This window comes from Sturnira hondurensis, unplaced genomic scaffold (assembly GCF_014824575.4).
Source record: "Sturnira hondurensis isolate 20B ecotype Veracruz unplaced genomic scaffold, ASM1482457v3 Scaffold0022215, whole genome shotgun sequence".
Classification (NCBI taxonomy): domain Eukaryota; kingdom Metazoa; phylum Chordata; class Mammalia; order Chiroptera; family Phyllostomidae; genus Sturnira; species Sturnira hondurensis.
This window is the reverse complement of record NW_028094846.1, coordinates 9,314,661-9,339,243: the sequence shown is the minus strand read 5'-3', so window position 1 is coordinate 9,339,243 and position 24,583 is coordinate 9,314,661. Positions and strand designations below refer to the sequence as shown.

At 46.8% G+C, this 24,583-nt stretch overlaps 1 protein-coding gene across 2 annotated transcripts; it reads left to right on the top strand.

Annotated features, from left to right (window-relative positions):
* The first annotated feature begins 10,706 nt into the window (after nucleotides 1-10,706).
* Nucleotides 10,707-24,373, top strand: NPHS2 (NPHS2 stomatin family member, podocin). 2 transcript variants are annotated; one of them, XM_037035171.1, is made up of 8 exons: nucleotides 10,707-11,043; nucleotides 12,765-12,868; nucleotides 14,963-15,035; nucleotides 15,301-15,383; nucleotides 17,861-18,064; nucleotides 20,744-20,799; nucleotides 22,217-22,295; nucleotides 23,502-24,373. In XM_037035171.1, exons 1-8 carry the CDS (start codon nucleotides 10,734-10,736, stop codon nucleotides 23,778-23,780), a joined length of 1,188 nt encoding a protein of 395 aa, XP_036891066.1. In that variant the 5' UTR covers nucleotides 10,707-10,733; the 3' UTR covers nucleotides 23,781-24,373. The 2 variants fall into 2 exon arrangements, with proteins under 2 accessions (XP_036891066.1, XP_036891067.1); XM_037035172.1 differs by lacking the exon at nucleotides 23,502-24,373 and adding an exon at nucleotides 23,353-23,485.
* The last annotated feature ends 210 nt before the right edge of the window (nucleotides 24,374-24,583 follow it).

Genomic DNA, 24,583 nt, shown 5'->3' with positions numbered 1-24,583 from the left:
GGAAGCTAAAGACGAAGATGTATTTATTGAATCGCCAGGATAAGCCAGATTTATAAGGTCCTTGAAAACCAGAAAGCAGTAGTTTAAGAGGTGGACTAGAGAGGCATAATATATTACCTTAAAATATACAATCTAATTAAAGGAGCAAGACAAACCAGAAGATGACAAAAGAATTTGAACCAAGAAGGAAACCTGAGCCTACACATCTACCTTACCTTCTGTCTAAAATTCCAAAATTCCAGGGGAGGGGTGGGACCCCTAGAGAACAAAATGTTCCATGAATGAGCCAGGAATGTTGAGGAATTCTTTAAATCTTTTAATGACAGAAAATAGGGAGAAAAAGATACGAGCTGGTATGTAGCAGAATGGGTAGGGCTAAATAGCCAATCAACAAAAAGGAAAATGAGAGTGAAGAATGGATCAGGACACTGCAATCTTTGAGTGACAGGTGTTATAGAAACCACAAAGAATGGTGGCCAGGGTTGGGGGGTTCAAAAGAAGAAGCCGTCCCAGATTTGAAGAAAAGCACAAACTCTTAGATTACCAGGGCCCCCCTGAGTCCTAAGAATAACTAATGAAATAGGTTACTTAGAAAGCAATGGAAATTAGATTGCCATTGGATTTCTCAACGGAGCAATATTTTCCAAGCTCCAACTGAAATCCTTTACGCAGCCAATTCAACGTTGAAGTGGGAGAAAAGACATTTTCAGACATGCAAGGATTCAGAAAGTTTTTCATCTCACTGGGGAACAACCTTGCCAAGTGAATTGGAAGAAAAAGAAAACCCCATTATCCCAGATTCTCATCCCCAGTTATCTGAGATAATGGATAACACATGTCGAGCATTTACTACATGATCTTTACATGGATTATCTAATGTCCTTCCTGTTTACACAGAGAAAGCTACAATTATGATCCCCATTTGAAAGTGAAGAGATGGATATACAGGCCTTAGACAAGGCCTAAAAAGTCATAGGCAATAAAAATATGAAAGTTATGATTCAATCTAGAAAGTTACTGGCACATAATATAAAAAAAGAGATTTGTAAAAGGATATTCTGGAGCTAAATTCCAGATCAATAACTGTAAACCAAGTGTCAGGGGCTGTTTGGGTTGCTTCAAGAAGGAGACCCCATTCAGAAGAGGCTCTGCAATTGGACTCCTTGCTTGCTCCAGTTACAATAATGCAGCGTTGTCCTCCCAAGACCAGCTGTCTTCTGTGGGGGCTAACCTGGAAAATGAATGGGAACGAGGGAGATCACACCTGCCTCTTTCACACCTTTCGTGGAGACATTCACCTCTGCGGTTCTCCAGATATCTGTCAATGCTCTCCATGTACTACTTTTGACATTCCAGTTGGCATTTTCTACCAGAATCGCCCTTACTCAATGAGTGAACACACCAACGAGGAAATTCTGTCAGTTGCTAAGATGACCTAGTCCGCCTATTCACTTGGCAAGTTGGGTGTGTAACCATACGATGCAGACAGTCCTGGCCCTGGCCTAAGGTGAACCTGGGTGAAAATTCAGTTCATTTATCACCTAACCCCTATATAAGCTCAGAATGTTCACAGCAAACCGTGACATTTGGAGTCCCAGAAATTAGCCATGGCCCCTGGACAGTTTGGGTAGTTTCTCTTCTCCAGAGCCTTTATCTGTAAGTGATCACAAGGGCTTTGGGGAGAGGCTGGGATGAAGGTCGCAGTTTTAGGGACAGTGCCTCACAGCAGCCTGCTTTAAGGATATCTGGGCCTCACCCAAGAGGCTCTGGGTCTGGGATCTGATTTGGTTTTGGGGACGGGGTGACAAGTCGTGTCTCCTCACTTGTGAGCTATCTCCCCAGACCTAGAATTGAGTTTCCTTGTTTTTTTGTGTGGGTTTTTTTGGTGTTATTTTTTTGCTTTTTGTTGTTACACAAATCGAAAAGACTTTACTGGGGTGTTTAGTTCATTCCCTGGATCCTACAACTAATTAAGCACAACCAGAGGGCTCTGTGGGTCAAGCCCACGTGTTTTCCACCCTGCTGATTATTATGATGACCAGGGTCCTTTTTCTCCTGGTAATTACCAGTCTCCACCTGGTCTCCTCCCAGCCCTGCTTGCATTTGGGAGTGTATTTTAATTGCCTCTGCTCCTACCAGCATTCTTGCCTTAGAAAACAGCCAGTCAGGAGTGTGAGTGTGAGTGTGTGTGTGTGTGTGTGTGTTGAGCTTCTGAAGCTTTAATATATGCCTCGTGACAAGAATGAATCTTTTGAAAAACATATTAAGGAATGGGTGAGTTAGAAGTTCATGATAGAACTAACAGAGCATTCTTGCCTCTCAAAAAAATTTTTTTAACATTATGACTCATGGAGGGGGAGCATTTGATGCCACTGTTCAGTTCTGGTTCCCACAGCAACCACCCAGGCGTTTGTCTTCCCCTTTCCATCCCTTACTCGCCCCGGCCTCACCACCAGGAAGTGAGTCTGCTCCGGCTTCCAGAGAAAGTGGAGGCTCTCGTGTATGAAACCCGTCAACTTCCACGCCAGGCTCTAGCCTAGCTCCCTCACACCATTCCTCCCGGTCTCGGAGGGTAAGGAGTCATCCAGTCCACCTACCCATTTTGCTCTTGAGTCTATCCCCCCAACTCCTTTAGGACCAAGACCTTGACCTTTGGCTACTATTACACAGTCCTGTGTATTCAACATCTTTTTACAAACTCCTTTCCTACAAAATAAAACGACTCTCAAATCCTTTTATTTTACACACACAACACAGACACCCAGAGAGGAAAAAGGACAGAGAACATACTCTTTTGACCTACACCCCTCTACCCAGTCCTTCATGGCCAAACCCTTGAATAAACAGTCCACACATATCTTACCCCCAGTCTTGCATCTACTGTCCAATACTCCCTCCAAAGCAATGAACCTGCTGCTCTGGACGTCTTTCTTACTTTACTTTGATCAAAACCAGTGGCAAATCTTCCAGCTGAAAAGCCTTAAGGACTTCTCAACTTTTTCATCTTAGATGATCTCTGATGTTCACTCTTGGTGTTTCTCCCTCTCTGAAAATCCCACCCCACCCCCCACGCCCCCAAGTATTTTTCCATGATGCTGCTGCCCGGGGCCTGGCTCCCAGCCTTCTGCTCTGTCTCTCATTACTGTTATTCTAACACACCCCAGGGTTTTCCCCAGCCATTCTCCTATTTAATGTTCCCCCTCTTCCTGAGCGACCTTTTTCACTCTCTCAATTTCAGCCTTGGCCTGCACCTTCCAGAAGGAGTGTTCATTTAAGTAGCAAACATCCTTCAGCACCTACTGTGTGCCAGGCACTATTCCAGAAGATAGAGCTACATTAGGGAGCAAAACAAAGCAGATGAATATGTCATACATAATGTCAGGTGAGAGTAAGTGCTCTTAAGAAACATAACCCAGGGTAAGGGAGTGAGAAGGGGCTGTTTTAAGTGGAGTATGTAAAATCACTTTTGTTGACCCTCTATATGACATTGGCTTCTCAACGCATGGTTCCAGAGCAGAAGCATAACCTGGAAATTTGTTAGAAATGCCAATTCTCAGGCCCCACCCCAGACCTGCTGAATCAGAAGTCGGGGGATGTGGGTGAGGGGGTTGGGTGCAGCAATGTGTTTTATTAAGCCCTGCAGGTGACTCTGACCTGTGCTACAGTGAGAACCACGTGTCTGGAACAGTTTCCCACTGCACATGCCGTGAATAGATTACAGGCCTGCAGTCTAATACCTATAGTCTGAGCCCACAGGGCAGCTTGAGGGTTGGGGGAATGCCGCGGTCCAGCCGCAGCCCATCTAAGGGTCCTCTCAGGTGAGAGTAGGCGTCGGCGCTGGGTAACAGGCAACTACACAGCTCAAAGGCAGGTGAAGCACTGTTCCGTTTATTGCAAGTACAAGCTGATTTTTTATATTTTCATTTTTGGCATAGATTAACATTTACAGGTGTACAGCATGATCAGTTAAGCAGAAAAAATCAATACAAAGGTAACCAGGAAAATACGAAAGTTCCCATAGTTTCAGTTATGTTAAACAAAAGTTATTTTGACCAGGAAAACCATTAATCAGACAATTTGAAATAGTTCTATGTATACAGTTTAAATGTCTTATTGTTTATTAAAGTTCTCAGAAATTGTCATTGGCAACAGGTACGCTTAGACCGAGCAGAGGTTAGGAAATACACTATAAGCCTTTGTAATATCTAACTTAGCTATCTATCTTGCTGTCTAAAATGTTTTTTGTATACTGAGGACTCTGACTCCTTGGTAGTTGTTTCTAAGTGCTTAGTTTGTAATAGCTAACCAGCTTCTTCTGTTTTTATGCCTGTCTAATTCTAATTGATATATATTCCTATTCAAGGTAAAGGAGGGGCTGTTATTCTAACAAATCTTTGACAATCAGGGGCTATTTTCTAAAGGGGTTTTTGCTATTCTATGAGGCAGTTCTGTGGGAATACATATTTTTCCCTGAACTGTTCTTTCTTGGGTGGCTTTCACAGGAACAAATAAGTAAAGTACGATGCCTTAATTCAGCCAGGGTGATATTGCTTAGGACTTGAGCCAACTGTTGTTTTTTCTCTGAGAGTGGTCATTAATTCTAGGAGATTCCAAATTATCAGAAGTGTAAAGGTGAGAATACTAAGAAACAGTAAGAATAAAAGCAACACCATATGTCCATTAATGCCACGTCCGTCCTGCTGGAAAACGCTTCTGTGAAGCTGTCATCTCCAAGTCGTGACTGTGTCAACCGACATGGTCAGATAATGCTTCTGTGAAGCCTTTGTCCCCAGGCCGTGACTGTGTCAGCCGACCTGGTTAGCTCTGGACACGGCATCCCCAAGCCGTGACCGTGTCAGCCGACCTGGTTAGTATTGGACGTGGAATCCCCAGGCCGTGACCGTGTCAGCTGACCTGGTTAGCATTGGACGTGGCAGGGGAAGGGCGTGGCTGGGAGCCCTCCAGCCCAAAGTAACATCCGCCCAGACTTTTCTGAAGTGGGGTTAGTGGGCTTGCCCACAGGCCTGCAGGTAGCAAGGTAAGAGCCAATCAACACTCACTGATACATTCAAAAAGCAGGGGCCAGAAATAAATCCAGGCCTTTGTGGTAACTTAATGCTTGGCAAAGGAAGCAAGAACATTCAATGGGACCAAGATAGTGTATTCAACAAATGGTGTTGGGAAAACTGGACAGACGTGCAAAAAAATGAAACTAGACCACACTTCTTATAGCATACATAAGGATGAACTCAAAATGGATCAAACCCATAAAAATCCTAGAAGAAAATATAAGCAGTAAAATCTCAGACATTTCATATAGCAATATTTTTTCTAATATATCTTCTCGGGGCAAGGGAAACGAAAGAAAAAATAAATGGGACCACATCAAACTAAAAAGTTTTTGCATAGCAAAGGAAACCTTCAACGAAATGTGGAGATGACCCACTGATGGGAGAACATGCTCCCCAATGATACATCTGAGAAGGGGTTACTATCCAAAACTTACAAATAACTTATACAACTCAACACCAATCTCCCACCCACAAACAACCCAATTAAAAAATGGGCAAAGGACATACAGATGGCCCATAGACAAACAAAAAGATGCTTGGCATCAGTAATCATCAGAGAAATGCAAATTAAAACCACAATGTGATATCACCTTGCATCTGTCAGAATGGCTGTCGTTAATAAATCAACAAAAAAGTGCTGGGGAGGATGTGGAGAAGAGGGGTTGTTGGTGGGAATGCAGACTGGTGTCACCGCTGTGAAGAGCAACATGGAGTTACCTCAAAAATTAAAATGGGACTGCCTCATGACCCAGTGATCCCACTTCTGGGACTATATCCAAAGAAAACTGAAACACTAATTTGAAAGAATATGAGATGGGATTCCCCCCCCAAAAAAACCCATAATTATCTTCTGCAGGCCAAGCCCCTCATAGTACAGGTTTCCCCCATTAGGTGAGTGTTCTAGGAGCTCATCAATATCAGTCTACCAGCGGGTGGTGGTGTGAGAGGCTGCCTTCTACTTTGGTGAATTTTTTTTGAAGACCAATGCATTTGCCCATTTCACAATGGGTGATTTACGAGTACACCTGTCCACAACGCACCGAGTGTTCAACAGTTTTTGACCAGAAATGGCATGACCCCTATGCCCCACCCCACCCCCATTTACCTAATCTCACCCCAAGCGACTTTTTTGTGTGTGTCCATGGATGAAAAAAGTCCTGAAAGGGAAACATTTTGCTGATGTGTAAGAGGTGGAACAAAAATGGCAGAAACACGAAAAGGCATCCGAATGGACACATTCAACAACTGTTTTGAGCACTGGAAAAACTGTCTCAATAGGTGTATTGCATCAAATGAAGAGTACTTTGAAGGTGACTGAAGTTTCAACATGTAAGAAGAAGTACACAATTTTTTATAAATAAATTCCAGTTTTTTGAGTCCCCCTTGTTCCTGCACCTCTATGTTCATTGCAGCATTATTCACAATCACCAAAATTTGGAAGCACCCAAGTGCCCATCAGTGCATGAGTTGCTAAAAAGGCCGTGGTCCATTGACACAAAGGAACACTACTTGGCTGTCAAAAAGAAGAAAATTTTGCCCTTTTTGACAGCGTGGATGGAGCTGGAGAGCAATGTGGTGCTCCGTGAAATAAGCCAGTCAGAGAGAGACGAGTACCGTATGATTTCACTCACACGCGGGATCTAGTGAACGAAATCGGCTAAGAAAGGAGAAACAGACTCACAGAGGACAGACTCACAGCCGTCGGAAGGGAGGAGAAGTACACAGCTGGGTGAAGAAGGCGGGAGGATCACACAAAAAATACAAAAAGCTCATAGACGCGGTGATTACCAGAGGGAAAGAGGGGTGGGGGAGAGAGAAGGCATGGGGGGGTGGTAAATGGTGATGGAAGGAGATATGACTTGAGGCGGTGAACACACAATACAATATATAGATGATGTATTATATAATTGTAGGCCTGAAACCTATATAACTCTATTAACCCGTGTCACCACCATCCGTTCAATAAAAAAGAAGAGAAGCTAGGCTCTGCCCAGGACCTGCTTCTGCCTCGGGGGCTCCCCTGAGGATCCACAGAAGCTCACCCTCTGGCTGAGCGAGGAGGAGCAACCTTAGCAGCAAGAGAGGCGGTGGGGGCAACGGGCAGCGAAGGGGCCGGAGGGCAGGGCGAGGTTAGCGGAGTGTGTCCTGGCAGAAGGGCAGCCCCCACTCCCATCTAGCTGCCCTGGGTCTGCTCTCCGAGATACCCATGCTGGGCTCCCAAAGGTTGCATCATTATTTTGGCGTACTCATTATAAAAGAGTTTAATCGGAATTGGAATCCATTCGCATCATCCCAAGATGTACCAAATCAAATTGCATCTGTTGATGATAGAAAAGATCGTCAATTCTTTAAGTTCAACTGTTGGAAAATTTTAAGTGGTTGTAAAAATGGTTTTAAAATTTTTCAGGTCATTTCGCTGGGTATATCAAATCATCATGTTGTACACCTTAAATATATGCAATTTTTATTTGTTAATTATACCTGAATAAAGCTGGAAAATAAATACTTACACATTTTTAATTGTGTAAACATGTTTATCATGTAGCAAAAATTTAATGAGCTCGTCAGTAAGAAGCCTTGATAAGGAATTTCATGTAGCTATTTCTAACATAAAATTTATTTCTGTGGAATCTCAAGATTCTTTTTTTTCTCACTTAAGGAGTACTTTAATTTTTGTACTTGAGATGTACTTGACATATAGACATGAGTTTCAGGTGCACAACATAATGATATTCGCACATGTTGCAAATGATCACACAACAAATCTAGTTAACGTGTATCTCCATAGTTATAAAATTTTTTTCTTGTAATGAGGACTTTTCCAATCTCTCTTAGCAACTGGGCAGCGCAGGTGCCTGAGGTCAGTGCAGCTGCAGAAGATTCCGCAGCCTGTGAAGGTGCAAACCTCCATCTTTCTCAAGTCCTCACCACCCCCGCCCGCCACAACCCTATGTAGTCACGGAGTTCTGAATATTCTCCACCTCAGAATTATTTCCTGAATCCAGGTGTCCCCACTGCCAAAGCCTCAGATCCATTCTCATCAGCATCACGTCCCTGGCCCGCTGCTGGGCCCTCCTGGTTGGGGTCTGCCAGCTACAAATTGAGAAAGTGAAACTTAACAAAGTCAAATTGAAATAGTCAAATTTAAGCTCCCATAGTTTCCTAAAGCTCTAAAATAAGACTTGCAATTTAATCTCATGACAATGAATTCCAGAGTTTTCATGAAATAATTCACAGATACTTACTCCTTTGTTTATCCAAGTGGCCATAACATTTCTTATATATATATTTGGGGGGAGGGTTAATTAGTTTGAGAGACAGAGAGGAAGGGGGAGAGAAACATGAATTTGTTGCTCCCCTTATTTATGCATTTATTAGTTGCTTGTCATATGCGTCCCGACTGGGAATGAAACCGCAACTTTGGTGTATCTGGTCAACACTCTACCCAACGAAGCCATTTGACCAGGGCCAGCGATAAAATTTCAAAACACTAAGTAAAATAAGTGCAATGATTTTTAAAAGCCTTGAATTCTTGTATGACATTTTGTCTTGGAAACAAACTCAGAAGTCAACAACTTCAATGGTTCCTCCCCTTCTTCCAGTAACCCCATTCCCACAGACGTCAGTCTCTGAACAAGTCCAAACAAGAAGAAAGCATCAAGGGTTTAAAAATGTGCACATACAATGTTTTCAACAAAGGGATGACCAGCATCAATTAAAAAGGAATCTGAAAGAAAACAGCAACAGCATTACAGGAGTGGAAGTGGCAGGGGCTGCAGGCTCACAGTGCTGCCTCAGCACTCCCCGCCCCCCACCTTTTCAGGGGTGGTGTGGTGGCCTTCTCACCAGGGAATGCGGTGCACTTTCTGGGACATCGTTACTGTCGTTTTGAATCCCAACAGCCCTTGTTATAAGCAGGTGCTTGTACCGATTGCTGTTACACGTGGATAGAAGAAAATGAAGGAACGTCTATGTGCGTTGTCACCTGGCCTGCAGCTAAAGAGACCGAGGACAAGCACCCGAAGTGGCTACTAACACCAAAGATGGCCTTTTCTCCTCGGGGTTTCTTCTGCAAGAAATCCCTCCATCTTGTCGGGAGACAGGGTAGTTTTGAGAGCATCCGCTCCCAGATAGCCTGCCCGAGTCTTGGGGTGGAAATCGAGGTGAAATTTTAGTTTAAAAGAGTTTACTTTAGGACTTGAGCTCACATGGATTTGTGACAGAATCAAAGGCAGAGGAAAAAAGTAAGTGGCACCAACAGTTCCACACTTTTTCAAACAGGGAAACCTTTACAGCATGAGAAACTAGCTTTGTTTAGTAGTGAGTATTGAGTGGATACTGAATAATCAGGGTACCTTCCTCTCTACGGGCCAAATGCAGCTTGGGAATCTTTCTCGTTAGTTCTACCCTAGGCAGGAACTCCTGCTTCTTCAGGGAAGCATGGGGGCAGGGCCTCCTCCAAAGCAAAAGTGTCCCTTCCCCCAAAACAAGTTAAATCGGATCCCTTCCCTTCTCTGACTCTTCAGGACCCATCAGGTCAGGGGAGGGGGAGACTGGAAGAGAGAAGGTGAAGGGATTAGCCAAAGAACACGTGCAGGACCCGTAGACACAGATAACAGTGCGGTAATGGCTAGAGGGAGGGAAGGGGTGAGTGGGGGGCGCTGGGTGGAGGGGGCGAAGAGGGGTCATGGGGACCTCTGTCATAGTGTCAACAAGAAAAATAAAGTTAAAAAAAGAAGCGTCACCTGAACAGTCTCAGGCACTACTGAAAATAATACATTCGTACAAATACAGGCATAATAAATGTCAGAGAGGGTGGAGCTCTAAAAGAGTGTTCCTTTGCCGGTTTTAAAACCCAAATCCCCCTGGAGCCCCGTCCACACGGTCACCGGTTAAAGAGCTCTCAGGAAGCGTGGGGCCAGGGGGAGGCGGGAGGAAGGGCGGGCTTGGGGGACAGTGTCCGGTTTTACCCTGAAGCTACCCTGACACGGAGCGTGTTCTGTTCCCTCGCGCTCTCTGGCAGCCCCCGAGGACCGCCCAGCGCAGCCGAGGGCCTTCGCAGCCGCCTGCGCCGCCCCTCGGCAGGCATCTTCGACAGGGGACGCGTTCACGTTGTCAAACACCTCGACCTGGGACACGGGCCTGCACGCTGTCTCACTGTTGAAAGTCACACCCAGTCTACAACTGGTCCGAGAAGCAGCTGCCCCTCTTCGCCCGGAGCAAAGCCCCCCGCACGGCGACCCGCCCCAGGTCCCTCCCCCGCCACCGCCCAGGTTCATTACTGTGTCCAAGGGACGCGCCAGTCGGTGACTCTGCAGGGGCCGCGCTCTCANCCCCGAGGACCGCCCAGCGCAGCCGAGGGCCTTCGCAGCCGCCTGCGCCGCCCCTCGGCAGGCATCTTCGACAGGGGACGCGTTCACGTTGTCAAACACCTCGACCTGGGACACGGGCCTGCACGCTGTCTCACTGTTGAAAGTCACACCCAGTCTACAACTGGTCCGAGAAGCAGCTGCCCCTCTTCGCCCGGAGCAAAGCCCCCCCGCACGGCGACCCGCCCCAGGTCCCTCCCCCGCCCCCGCCCAGGTTCATTAAGTGTGTCCAAGGGACGCGCCAGTGGGTGACTCTGCAGGGGCCGCGCTCTCAGGCCCTTTCGCTCTGGGGATGGAGGGGACGGAGAGGACGGAGAGGACGGAGAGGACAGAGAGGAAGGCTCGGAGCTCCTCCAGAGAGGGCCACGGGAGAGGCGGCAGGGCCCCCCACAAGGAGAACAAGAGGGCGAAGGCCGAGCGGGGCGGTGGAGGCCGCGGGCGCCGGGATGCAGGGCGCGAGCCGCGGGACCTCGGGCGAGCAGGGAGACCTGCAGAGCCCCGCGCGCCCGCAGCCACCGTGGTGGACGTGGATGAGGTCCGGGGCTCCTGCGAGGAGGGCACCGAGGTGTTGGCGGTGCTGGAGAGCGAGCGGCCCGAGGAAGGTACAGCGACCAGGTTGGGGACCCGGGAGGGAGAACTGCCTTTCCGAGTGGTACCCAAGGGATGTCAGATAAAGTGGAACGAGTCACGGCGCCTAGGGCCACAGAGGCTGGAGCCTGCTGGATCCACTCCTCAGGAGTAGCTACCAAATGCATCAGAGAAATGCAAATAATTTCAACTAACCAGCCGGGATGGCTGGTTTCGGGGGGCCAGCCAAGGATGGGAGGTGGGAGGTGGGAGGGAGCGTGGTCCGGGCTGGGGACCAAACCACAGGGCAAAGGACCCACAGCCGCTGGTTCCTGTGGCCATTCGAGCGTGTTTGGGCGCCTAATTTCAGTAAAGACATGCATGAGCCCGCGGCTCAGGGCACCTATGCGGCCTATTCTCCCCTCCTCCGTCCACCCCTCAGTCCCACCTAAAAGCACGTTAAGGTTTCCTAGGGGTGATCGGGTTTTTTAGAAACGGAGGCAGCAGAGGCAAGTGGAGAAGAGCCAGACCTGCGTTTAAATCTCAGCTCAGCCGCTTGCTGGCCGTGCGCTCATTCTTAGGGATCGCACCAGGCGCGGCTCACGGGGCAGTGGGTGGTGAGGGCATAGGAGATACTGCATCCAAGTGCACGAAGCCTGGAGCAAGGAACACACTCAGCTAAGCCAGGACCCCTGCTGGCTGAGAGAGACGGAAGTGAGGCCGCAGGCAGGAATCACCCAGAACGGTGTCTGTTCGGCCTCTTCAGGTGAAGCAACCCTTAGGAACAAATGTTTCTGCTTCCAATCCTCTTTATAATGGATGAAAGGAATAATATTGATCATGCCTTAAGCATAGGATGAAGCTTAAAGGAAATTGAATAAGGAATAAGTGTGCTGTATTGCTTTCTGCTGCCTTTGGAATTGTAAGGTGTCCTGGTCACCAGCGTTGCAGTGCGTGCTGGGGCATGGAGAGCAATGATTTGAGGACGACTCCTGCGATCAGGGCCATGGTTGTAGGGACCATGTTAATGCCGTTTTGCCCAACGGATGGCCTTACATCAGTCAGAAACTCCCAGTCATTAAATGGTCCTTGGGTTCAATGCCACAGTAATGCTGAGGTTCGAGGTCTTGTATGTGCTCAGACCACAGTGGACGGGGAGGCAAGGAAGGAAGCCCAGGTGTTTTACTGAGTATTGTCATTCCCTTGTCCCAGATGAGGAGAAATGCCGAGAAATTAAGTAACTTGCCCAAGACCTACAGCTGAGGAGGGGAGGACCAGACTTCTAGAGTAAGACAGTGAGGTGGAAAAGCCACTCCCGGCACAGGGCTGCCCCTGGTTTCTGGTCATGGTCCCAGCACTGCCACCTGTGTGGGCTTCACTGTCTCTCCAGCGATCAAGTGGCTAAGACCCTAAGCAGTGGATGAGAAGGTCTCACTGAGGATGAGGCGGCCTTGCTGAGCCCTCGTCTGGGAGACTTCTGTGGCTCTGGGGAGAGGGCAGCAAGAAGCACAATGTCCGCTCCTCGGCCTCACTGAGCACCACACTGCACCAGCCAGGTTACTTCACCTGCCACAGGCCCACCCAGCCCTTCACACAGACGGTGCCCTGGCCCCGTGAGCTGACCACCCCCACATCCAGCTCACCCTGCTAGGCCTACCAAAGTCTACAAACCGCTCGGATCCTAATACCAAGGACCAACAGCTGCCAGTCAGTGAAGATGGTGACGTTTCAATATTCTTCTTCTTCTTTGTTTAAGGTACCAAGTCTTCCGGGTTAGGGGCCTGCGAGTGGCTCCTTGTCCTCACATCCCTGCTCTTTGTCATCGTCACCTTCCCCTTTTCTATCTGGTTCTGCATAAAGGTGAGATCCCATGAGGACCCAGTAATTTCCTGGAGCCTCTCAGTAGCCACTACATGTCCAGTTGTACTTCTGTGTTCCCAAACGGGCTGTCTGCTCTGCACGGAATGCCCTCCCCACTTGCCTTCCAGGAGCGCACTTGCTCCTTTCAGACTTGACTCGGCTGTAGCTGTGTGAGGCCTTCCTTGACTCCCCCAGACTGTCATTCCCTTGCTTGTGCTCTGGTGCCATGAGCTTCCACGTCCATTGTAGTAGCAGTTACCACACATATGGTGTGGCAGACGGGCCCAGAAGAGATCACGATGTCCACTTCTCAGGCAGCTCCCATGGACCACGAATGACAATTATCTCTGGCCCACAAGTGGTTACACTTGCCTGTCTCTGACGTAAATGCAGACCTGCATCGGTTTGGGAAGCACATGCCAAGACAGAATGAGAAGAGCAAGGGCTTTATTGGGCAGCATTGTCTATGCAATATTAAGCGGGAGAGAGAACAAGAGCAGGCAGGGAAAGCCCTCAGGCGATGATGCAGGTCTGCCCCTGGTGCTACGAGAAAAGGAAGGGGTGGCTTGGAGAAAATCTTGGCCAGTCTGAAAGGGAACTCCAGGGCAAAGTCTGCTTTCTAGAGCAGTCCCGCGATGGGCGGAAGTGGCCAGGCGCTGGTGCCCTGCCATTCTTAGTCATTGTCTGGAGCTGCCTGGCAAGAGCTTGTCCTTGACTAGGACACTAGGGATGCTGCTGAGGCCAATGCTGACTGCTCCTCCTCCTCCTCTTCTTCCTTCTCCTCCTCCTCTTCCTCTTCACCTATGTCATAAAAGGACATTGCATTTTGTCAAATGTCTTTTCTGCATCTATTGAGCTGATCACATGGCATTTCTCCTTTATTCTATTGATATTGTGTCTTACATTCGAGTGGATGTTAAACCAACTCTGTTTCTTGGATAAGTCCCACTTGGTTATGGTGTATAATTCTTTAATATGGCTTATTATGGTGTCATGGTAATGCTGGCCTCAGAGAATGAATTAGGAAGATTCCTCCTCTTCTGTTTTTTGGGGGGAGAATTTGTGACTCACCGGTACTACTTTTTCTTTAAGTGTTTTGCAGAATTCACCAGTGAAGTCATCTAATTTTGTGTTTTTCTCAGTGGGAAAATGTCAAACCGCTAATTTAATCTTTTACTTCTAGTTCTTTTAGTTTTTCTTTTTCTCCTTGAGTCAGTTTTGGTAGTTGGTGTATCTGTATGATTTGGGCCTTTTCATCTACGTTATCTAATTTGTTGGTCTATAGTTCATAGTACTTTCTCTTGTAATATTTTATTTATTTGTGTAAGGACAGTAGTGATGTCCCTAAAATCATTCTTTTTGATTCTGGGCTTTAGCAATTTGATCTTCACTGGTTTTTTGGGGGGTGTGGGGTGTGGGGTGTGTTTTTTGGCGGGGGTGGGGTGGTTATTCTAGCAAAATGTCAATTTTGTTGATCTTTTCAAAGAACAGGCTTTTGGTTCTTCAGATTTTCTCTACTGGTTTTCTATTTTCTACTCCATTTATTTCCACTCCAATCTTTATTATCTTCTTTCCACTTGCTTTAGGTTGAGTTTGTTCTTCTATTTCTAGTGTCCTAAGGTAGAAAATTAAGGTATTATTTTGAGATGTTTCTCATAGTTGAAAACAAAATATAAGAAGTGGTATTAAAATAGATCCCTCTTTCTGCTAAATAGCTAATAATTGATACATAGGAAAGCTAATAATGCAGCAGTCACAGAAAATAAAGACTGAGTGTGCTGTAGTGAGCATGCTGTGATTTCTTTGATTTGGGGAATATCAGGTATTCATGGAAGCAGTATTTTTTTAGCTAATCATGACTCTTTCATCAAAATTCTGTTCATGGGCTCAAAGGTTAACATAGCCAATATGTTTTTTCATTGGTTTCTGAAATTCTATACTTACTAAATGTAGATATTGAAAAACCAGCGTATTTTTTTCTTGGTTATCAAAACAAAAGGTTCCTGATATCTGGGATTACTCTAACACAAATGCCTTCTGATGACTTTCTCTGTCTTTCTTGGGTTGATTCAGAAGTGTTGAATCTATCTTTAGGTTGTACAGGAATACGAGAGAGTGATTGTACTCCGACTAGGACACCTGCTTCCTGGAAGAGCCAAAGGCCCTGGTAAGAACCCGCTATAGACGTGCCAATTTCTTCAATTCATGTGTATTTGCAACACAGACCTCTGATTACATGAAGTGACTTCATTCGTGGCGTCTCCATGTTCTGATCTGCTGTTTGTAACACGGGTTGTAAGAAATCCTGCCAGGTCACCCATTGACCCAGAGAGAAGATGGATGGGTGCAGAGAGCTAAATGCCAGGGCCAGGCTGGCTGGAGTAACACGGAGGCACTCACCTGTCACCTTCTCCTCCCCCACTCGCTTCCAGGCCTTTTCTTCTTCCTGCCCTGCCTGGATACCTACCACAAGGTCGACCTCCGTCTCCAGACCTTGGAGATACCCTTTCACGAGGTGAGCCGAACGATGGATTTTTCTTCCTACATTTCACATGGCTGAGCTGTCAATGCTACCAGTTTCAATCCAGGGCAAAACGATTATTGAAGACAGAAAGTAGAAAAGAGAACTAGAAATTGAACTCCATCAAAATTAAAAACTCCTGTAGAGCAAAGGCCATAACACAACGAACAGACAAGCTATGGAATAGAAGAAAATATTTTCAAATGACATGTCTGATAGAGGGTTAATATCCAGACCATATAAAGAAATCTTATAACTCAACAAGAAGGCAACATAAAAAATATGAATGGGAAAAGACTTGTGATGGTTAATTGTACATATCAACTTGGCTAAGCTCTGGTCCCCAGATATTTGCTCAGAAACATCTGGATGTTGCTGTGAAAGTATTTTTTAGATAGGATTAATATTTAAATCCGTAGACTTCGGGCAAAGCACATTATACTCCATACTATGGCAGCATAACTTCTTTCTCATTCTCTCTTTTGAGAGATAGAACTATAAATAGAAATTATATATATATATTTAAATATTTTATTTATTTATTCTTAGAGAGAGAGGATGGGAAGGAGAAAGAGTGGGAGAGAAACATCATTGTGTAGTTGCCTCTCATGTGTCCTCTACTGGGGATCTGGCCTGCAACCCTGGCAAGTGCCCTGACTGGGAATTGAACCGGCGACCCTTTACTTCACAGGCCCGTGCTCAATCCACTGAGCTACACCAGCGACGGAAGAAATTATATATATTTTAAAGGCTTATTTTAGATAATGAAATGTAAAAAAGGGAGAAATTAAGCATACTTATAATCCTATCACCTATGGATAAATGTTGATTCCTTGGACTATATCCTTTCGGACTTACCTAGGTGTGTGGTTATGGTTACAGACAGGAGTGCGTATCAAACCACACATTCTGTTTGGTAGCATAACTGTATTCGCCCGACAAGTTTTCTGATCACCTTTTCATGTACCAGCTACATTTCTACCCTTTTATTTTAAAAGGACACGTAGCCTTCTATTGTATGAACGTGGGAGGGCACAATTTACAATTCCCTGTTATGGAAATTAAGTTGTTTCCAATATCTTTGATTACAGTTAAGCAATCCTGTGAATAACATCCTTGCAGCTAAACCCTCATAGTACGTCCCGTGATAGTGTCTGCACAAGGAAACACTGAGAAGATGCCTCGTCGCGGTGTTGGGGGTGTGTCACCAACCTGCCCTCTAGCATGTGCCCAGGGGAACACCGGAGGGCTTGTGTACCATGCTTCTCTGTTGGCACATTTTTCTGGGCATCAGTTCAAAAAGACCTGGTAAACAACTGAATTTTTCATATAGGAGAAGTCTTCCTGATTTTTTTTTTTTTACAAAAGAGTTTACAAGAGAATTCCTTTAAATTGTGAGTTCTTTAGCGTAGTTAATCAAAAACTCCATAATCTTCAAAAACCCCTATTTTGAATAAAAGGTAGACCAAGTGACGCGTACACTGGCAAGCAGTGCCTGCGGCGTCGTGGATGAGACATGAGGCAAATTCACACGGACTGCCGAGTCCTGTGGAGGAAAAGGGCCAGCAAGGCTACTCCCTCTAGGGGGGAGAGCCAGAGAGTGGCTCGGAGCGGCCTGGCAACTCTCTCACCAGGGAAGAGAGAGTGCCCCAACCTTTGCCTAGTCAGGCTTTTATTGGGATTTTTGCACAGGAGTTCAGGTATAGCTTATTAATCATTGTCAAGCAGTAAACAGTAGATCATATACAAAGAACCATTAGGGCTTCTTCTAAATCAGGGCCTGTCAGCTAACAGGCTGCAGAACTTTGGGAACATAAACTCTTCTTCTGCTCAGGCCCTTCTCATCTAACTAAAAGCATTCTTAAACAAAGCCGGTCTCACCGGGTTTCACATATTCCTTCTCAGGCCTAATTACCCAGGGAGCCCGCCATTCCCAGCACAGGGCTTGCACCGCCTTCCGCATCATAGGTTTTTAGGCTTAAGTGGATTAGAGCCAGGAAGCGCTTCTCCCAGAGGACATGGGGACTCGGGCTTCATCACAGCCAGGAGGTGAGGGCCCATCACTCCCTCTTTGTTGCAGCCCCCCCCCCCCACCGAGTCCTTCCACAATGGCCTCCCAAGTGATCGTGTCTGGCCTAGGTTGCCCCTCCTCTGAGGGGTCTCACCTGTCTCTGACCATCCGACCATACTTTGGGGGCAGGGAGATGAAGCAGGGGCAGCATCTACTGCCAGAGACAAGCCTTGTCTCCTCAGTGGCTCGCATTCCAAAGGTCACTCACAGCCTTAGACATGGGAGACGGTTTACAATTCCTGAAACCAGGCAGGGCAGTCCCCAACAACCAAGCATTCATGGTATTTTTTTCTTGCTATAATCTTACTCCGAGAATCCGCTTGAACACATTTAGTTCCTCTAACCCTGCACGGGGAAGGAGCCAAAGAACCAAGCTCCCCATTTTCTTTTTTCTGCCTAGGTTGTGACCAAAGACATGTTTATAATGGAGATAGATGCCATCTGCTACTACCGGATAGAAAACGCCTCTCTTCTGCTAAGCAGTCTCGCTCAGGTGTCCAAGGCGGTCCAGTTCCTCGTGCAGACCACCATGAAGCGTCTGCTGGCACACCGGTCCCTGGCTGAGATTCTTTTAGAGAGGAAGAGCCTCGCCCAAGATATAAAGGTGCTTCGATAAATTTGACATTGAACGAACGTGTCGAAATCTCTCTTTATCTTTTCTTTGTTTCTTCTCATTGGTCGTTTGTTGAATCTTCCATGTGCCAGGCACTCCCTGGCAAAGGCGCCACCCTTTAAGGAGCTGAAAGGTAAGTGAAGGGTCACCAGACTGACCCTGAGCCAATCACAGTCACCGATCTGGCACAGGTGAGTCAGCTCCTGCCGCAGTGTTTGCTCTCAGCCCCACTCCAGTGCTTCGGACTCCTGGTCAAGTGCCCACATAGCACAAAGTGGCGGCATTGGGAGACGGCAGGGTGGGGGTGGGGAGCCGGACAGGCGGGGTTGGTGGCAAACAAGGTTAAGAAGGAATGGTTTCCAAGAGCTCACAGTCTAGTTGGGGAAACCAAGTGAAATAATGATAAGTACAAATCACACTTTCGGATAAAAAGATGCCATGGACCCATACCCAATTAATTTCCCAACCCTCTAGATTTCACTGATTTGGAATCAGGGGAGGGAGAAAAGGGCCAGAACTGCCTCACAAGCAGCTTCATCTAACCTGCAGATGGAAGCTGAGCAACCCCCGCCATGGGCAGAGGTGTCTACTTTGATTATTTACCCAGACAGGTTGGCCAAGGTGTTAAGAAGCAAGGCAAGAACAAAGCAGGATTCCAGGAAACTGACTAGTCGGGGGCAGCTACCACCAGGGCCAGGGCCTGTCAAGGAGGCCGTGGGGCACAGAACTGAGTTGGGGGGTTATGACGCACAACTGGCAGAGAGGGGGACCTCCAAACAGAAGGATCTAAGGACCAAAGGCACTGATGGTGATCATGTGGGTGGGGCCTGAGCAGACACTAATCTGAGAAGACGGAGAAAGTTTGTGAGTTGCCCCACTTTTTACTGACAAAATGGTGATTAGCCTCCTCCTGGAAAAGGGAAGGAACCAGGAAATAAGAAGCTAAAAAGAGCCCTGGCTGGTGTAGCTCAGTGGATTGAGCGCGGGCCTGCGAACCACATGATAGCGGTTCGATTCCCAGTCAGGGCACATGCCTGGGTTGCAGGCCAGTTCCTGGTCCCTGGCGGGGGACGCATGAGAGGCAACCACACACTGATATTTCTCTCTGTCTCTGTCTCTCTCTCCTTCCCTTCCCCTCTAATTTAAATAAATAAAATCTTGTCTAAAAAGAGGAAAAGTGATAACAAGAGGGACTCGGGCCCTTGGGGGAGTTGCTCTGGAATTTCAAAACCACCCAGTGTGCTCCCCCCTCTGCCCCGCCCCCACCCTCTCTTCCTGCTCTTCCTGCTCATCCCTCCCCTCCTAAAGGGTAAGGGATCCAGTCCAGACTCTTGATATTCCAGCTTGCCTTGTTACCTTGAATTATACTTTATGTATTTATCCATTTGTCTTCCCAGGCTCTGAACTCCATAATGACAGGGGTCACATTTTACTCACTGCTTTGTCCTCAGTACCTGCCACACGGCTGCCACACAGCAGCCTGACGTGTTTTGGTCCAGAAGAAATGGTCCTGCTGTCTCGGCCTCGCCTCTTGCTGTCCTTCCCCCAGTGTACCTGATACTGCCGCCTACATAGCATTTCTCCAGCTGCCATGCCTCTGTTTAGGCTGCTTCCTCTGCAGGGAATACTTCCCTTTTCCCCACAGGCAAATCCTACTTGTTTGTTAAGATGCCGCCTCCTCTGTGACTCTTTTGCAACATTCCTTCCTCTCACCAACCTCCCAATGAGCCAGTCTTCTCAGGATTCTCAATGCACTAAGTTATTAGTTATCCAGCCACTAAGAAATCATCAGATATTATTAAAAGGGAAAAGAATGTGAATGCACACATGGAGCTCCATGCCTTGTCCCTTTTTCCAGAACCCACAGTTTATTTTCTCCTGCCTCCTGGGACTGGGACGTGCTGGGGATGGAAGCCGCCAGTAGGAAGGATGAGCCAGCACCTGTCATTGAAAGCCATTTGGAACCGAGGCTACAGACTCTGGTTCTCCAATAAATGCATATTATTTTATTTTGTTTTTAGCCTCACCTGAGGACATTTTTGTTGCTCTTTTTAGAGAGAGAGAAAGGGAGAGAGAGAGAGAGCAGACAAGAGAGAGAAACACTGATGCGAGAGAAACATCGACTTGTTGCCTCCTATACACACCCTGCCCAGGGAGCAAATCTGCATGTACCCCTACCAGGGATTGAACCATAGAAACTTTTGGGTTGTGGGACGACATTCCAACCAACTGAGCCACACTGGCAGGGCCTAATAAATGCATTTTTTAAAACAGGCTTAACAACTACACCATCTGTGTTACTTCCCATTGCTTTTATTACAAATTACCACGAATTTGGTGGCTTAAAACAAAGTCAATTTAATCTTTAACAGCTTTGAAGGCCAGAAGTCCAAAATCAGTTTCACTGGGCCAAAGTCAAGGTCAAAGTCAGCAGGGCTGGTTTCTAATGGAGGTTCTGAAAGGAGACTCCATTTCCTTGCCTTTCTCAGTTCACGGTCCTTCCTCCATCTTCAACGTACACTGCCGGGCTTTCCATTTCCACCCCCACCTCACCTTCTCTTCCAAAGTCAGGGCTCCCTCTGCTCCCCTCCAGAAGGACACTTACAGCGCCCACTCCCCACCCTCGCCCCCCTGAGGTTGTCACTGACATCTCAACTCTTCCCTTCACAGGTGGCCTTGGATTCAGTGACCTGTATTTGGGGACTCAAAGTGGAGAGAACAGAAATGTGGGTAGGAAATGAATGGGGAAGAACAAAGTGAAAAATTGAAATATTTTGGTTTCATTTAAAATTTTTATTTGATAACTTATTTTCATTGAATGAGTTGACTCAATATATTTTAGGGGGAAAATAGAAAAAAATGGCAGTCATCTCATACACATTCACAATCACCGTGACAGTGGGGCAAATTACTTTCACATTTTCTCTCTATGGATTAAAAAATGTTTTGAAATACAACTCAGCTTTTATGATCATTTATTAAGTTACATAATATTTGACCACTGGCATCTATACCTGAAACTAATATAATAATACATGTCAACTGTAATTAAAAATAAAAATGATTTTAAAAAGATATGTAAAATTTTAAAAACTCATCGTTTAAACCATATTAAAGTACAATTCAGTGGTTTTTAGTATATTCACCAAGTGTTGCGGCCATTGCTACCATCCAATTCTAGAACATTTTTATCACCCCCAAAAGAAAGCCTACATCCATTAAGCAGGAACTCCTCATTTTCCCCTCACCCCCCAGCCCCTGCTAACCACTAATCTGCGCTCTCTCTGGGCTTGCCTATTCTGGCCATTTCATATAAATGCGGTTCTACAATAGGTGGCCGTTATGTCTCCGAGGTTCATCCACGTGGTAGGGTGAATCAGGATGCCACCCCTTTCTATGGTTGAACGTTATTCCATGGTATGACCGCACCGCATTTTGCTACTGACTGACTAATGGGCACTCGCATCGTTTCCACTCTGGGGCTGTTATGAATGGTGCTGTGATGAACATTCATTCATGTGCTAGTTTCCCTGTGAACATGTCTTCAGTTCTCTCGGGTAGATACCTACGCGTAGAATTACTGGGTCGTACAGTAAGTTCTGTATTTAACTTTCTGAGGAACTGCCAGACTGTTTTCTGTCTATGTATTTTCATAGTCACATTCAGGATAACAATAAAATTTTGCGTCTTTTATGCAATACATTAAGTATTGTTCTTAGGAAATCAGTTCTACTGTTTCCAGGGTCACTTCTCTTGTATTAACGTAGACGACTCCCTTATTATTATGGCATGGCTCTTCAAGGCTTTTTTTTTTATTGCCCAATTTTAATAGCTGGGATTTAGATTAAACTAAGTGGAAACAACCAACATAATCCATCAACACAAAATGTGTTTCACATGGAGAGAGAACACCATAGCTCTACTGTACGTAGCATCAGTGATGATAAAAATTTGCATTGGAGGCATTGCCCCTTGAGATAGTCTGCCCACTGTCTAAACAGAGACCCTGGGACGGTGCTCCGTTAGATCAGAATCTGCCGTGCAGCGTGGAACAACAGCAGGGAGAGAGGTGAGACTGTCCGGGAACTCTGACTGCTAAAAGCAGTGCCGCCCACCTACCTAACCACATTCTTTCTTTTCCAGTAAGGACGTGAGGCTGCCTGCGGGGCTCCAACACTCCCTGGCCGTGGAAGCCGAAGCGCAGAGACAGGCCAGGGTGCGGGTGAGCCAGCGCCCCGCAGGCCATCCTCCCGCGGGGCTGTTCTTTGAGGAGCCCTGGAAAATCCAAATGGCCTGCTCACGCAGAGCGTTTTCCCTCTGCTTCCTCATGTACTAACTCCCACCCCACCCCCATTCATCCAGGCTCTGGGAGGGATCTGCCTTGTGCCTCCCACCCCAACCAACTCTATTAAAATCGCTGGCCCAAAGTGTGGTTAGTAGCTCTAACTGAGTAATGTGGCATCTCCCCATCACACCCTCCGTCTGAGGCCGTTGGTAGTGGTGACCCTCTCCTCCCTCTTGAGTCTTGCCTTTGCTCGCTCTCCCTGAAGGCTTCTTACCACTCTTCATCCTTCTTCTCTTACACTGGCCGCTTTCCTGGGTAATATGAGTCCCCTGTCACCCCTAGGTTAATGACACCCAGACCTGTCTCCCCAGCTCTGTGCAAGCTCTGGAGGGACAAAAGCCTGGATCAGGGCCATTCCCTCGACACCAGGGTCTGTGCGACCCTGGCTGTGCGACCCATAGAGTCTACTCAGACGTGCCAGTGAGGAGGAAGATGTGGCCGCCAGCAGCTCCCAAGTTGTGTGGGTGGGAAGGGGCGCAGGGAAGCGGACTGTGAAAACTGAAGGGGAGGCTGGTTCCCTTCAAAGAAGAGAAAGCAGGGTGAGGGAACCCCTAGCCACAGAGAAGGTTGCCAGCTGGGGGGAGTGGAGAGGAAGGGGAGGGAGATGTGCCCTGGGCAGAGCTGTGTTGAGTCCTCTGCCCACTTTAGGGTGGGACTTAGGTGGTGACATGGGTCCTTTTTCTTCTCAAATGCTTACATTTGCGATTTCAAAATGAAAAGCATTCATTTTGCTTCAGTTGGGAGTCACCCTTTCAGGATTCCATGTTTTTGCCTGGGACATCGGCCAAACTTCTCTCTATATGCAAAACCCTACTAATCTTCCAGGGCCCACCAGTCATAATTAATAACTCCCCTAACACTTCTCTCTACTTGCCAGAGTCCTTAACAAATTCTGTCCTAATTTACAGTTAATAGTGTACTCTGTGTCCCCTAGAGCAAGACCCTAAAAAACGAAGACTGTCTGTTCTATGCTTAACAGCTCCTGCCACATAATAGATGCTCAGCACTCGCTGAGTAGTGACTGAAGCTCTCAAAGAACGAAGAAGAAAAATTACTCTACTTTTCTTCACGCCTGTTCTCTAGATGATCGCTGCGGAAGGGGAGAAGGCCACCTCCGAGTCCCTGAAGATGGCCGCCGAGATCCTGTCGGGCACTCCAGCCGCTGTGCAGCTCCGCTACCTGCACGCTCTCCAGTCCTTGTCCGCAGAGAAGCCTTCCACCGTGGTCTTGCCTCTGCCATTTGACATGCTGAATTGCCTGTCCTCTCCCAGCATCAGAACTCAAGGAAGCCTCCCCTTCCCGAGTCCTTCCAAACCAGTCGAACCACTGAATCCTCAAAAGAAAGACTCTCCCATGTTATAGGCGGTGCAAAGGATGATGAGAATGCGCAGGGGCCTGCCACGTGACAGCCACGTCCCTGAGTGTTCCCGCTTCCCTCCCTTCCGTCTCCAGGTAGAATGTCCTTGGAATGTACGATGCCATCATGCATGAGAAGACCGTGAAATCTTGTAGTGTCAGAGAAGCCATATAACAAGTTTAAGTGGACCATCTAATCAGAATACTTCTGGGAAAGAGCTTTAGCCAACATGCTACTTTGGAAAGGACTTTGAGTCTATATATGGCTAGATGTAGACTTCTGGAGATGCAGTTCATGGTCCCTGATGCTGTGTGCCCTCCGGCCCTTTGGTAAGGTCTTTGCTGCTCCCAGGCCCTTTCGACAGGCTTCTGGAATTGTGCTTATCACACTGGAATGTACAATCCTGTACTTAAGGTGCAGGCCTCCCTCCCTCTTTACTGGGAACTCAAAGGTACATCTTAGGCATTTTCTCCGACTGCACACTCAGCCTTGTATACTCCGTCCCAAAGCCTCACACCTAATCCTGATACCTACGCCATAGTGACATTTAGATGTTCCTGAGTGAGTCAAAGTAAGAAAGATGTACTTGGGCTGAATACGAAGAAATAATTTAAAAGGAATTTGTTTTATGGAGACTCCTTTATAAATAGAGAAATAAAAGGACAAAACCATCTATCTGATATGTGTTGCTTAAAATCTGAGGAAGCAGCTCTATAAATACGGGGCTGATGTATTTTCCATATTGAATTGACCAGCTGGCTTATTTTTCAAACAGTAATAACCCTATGTGATCTATATATACCCTTAA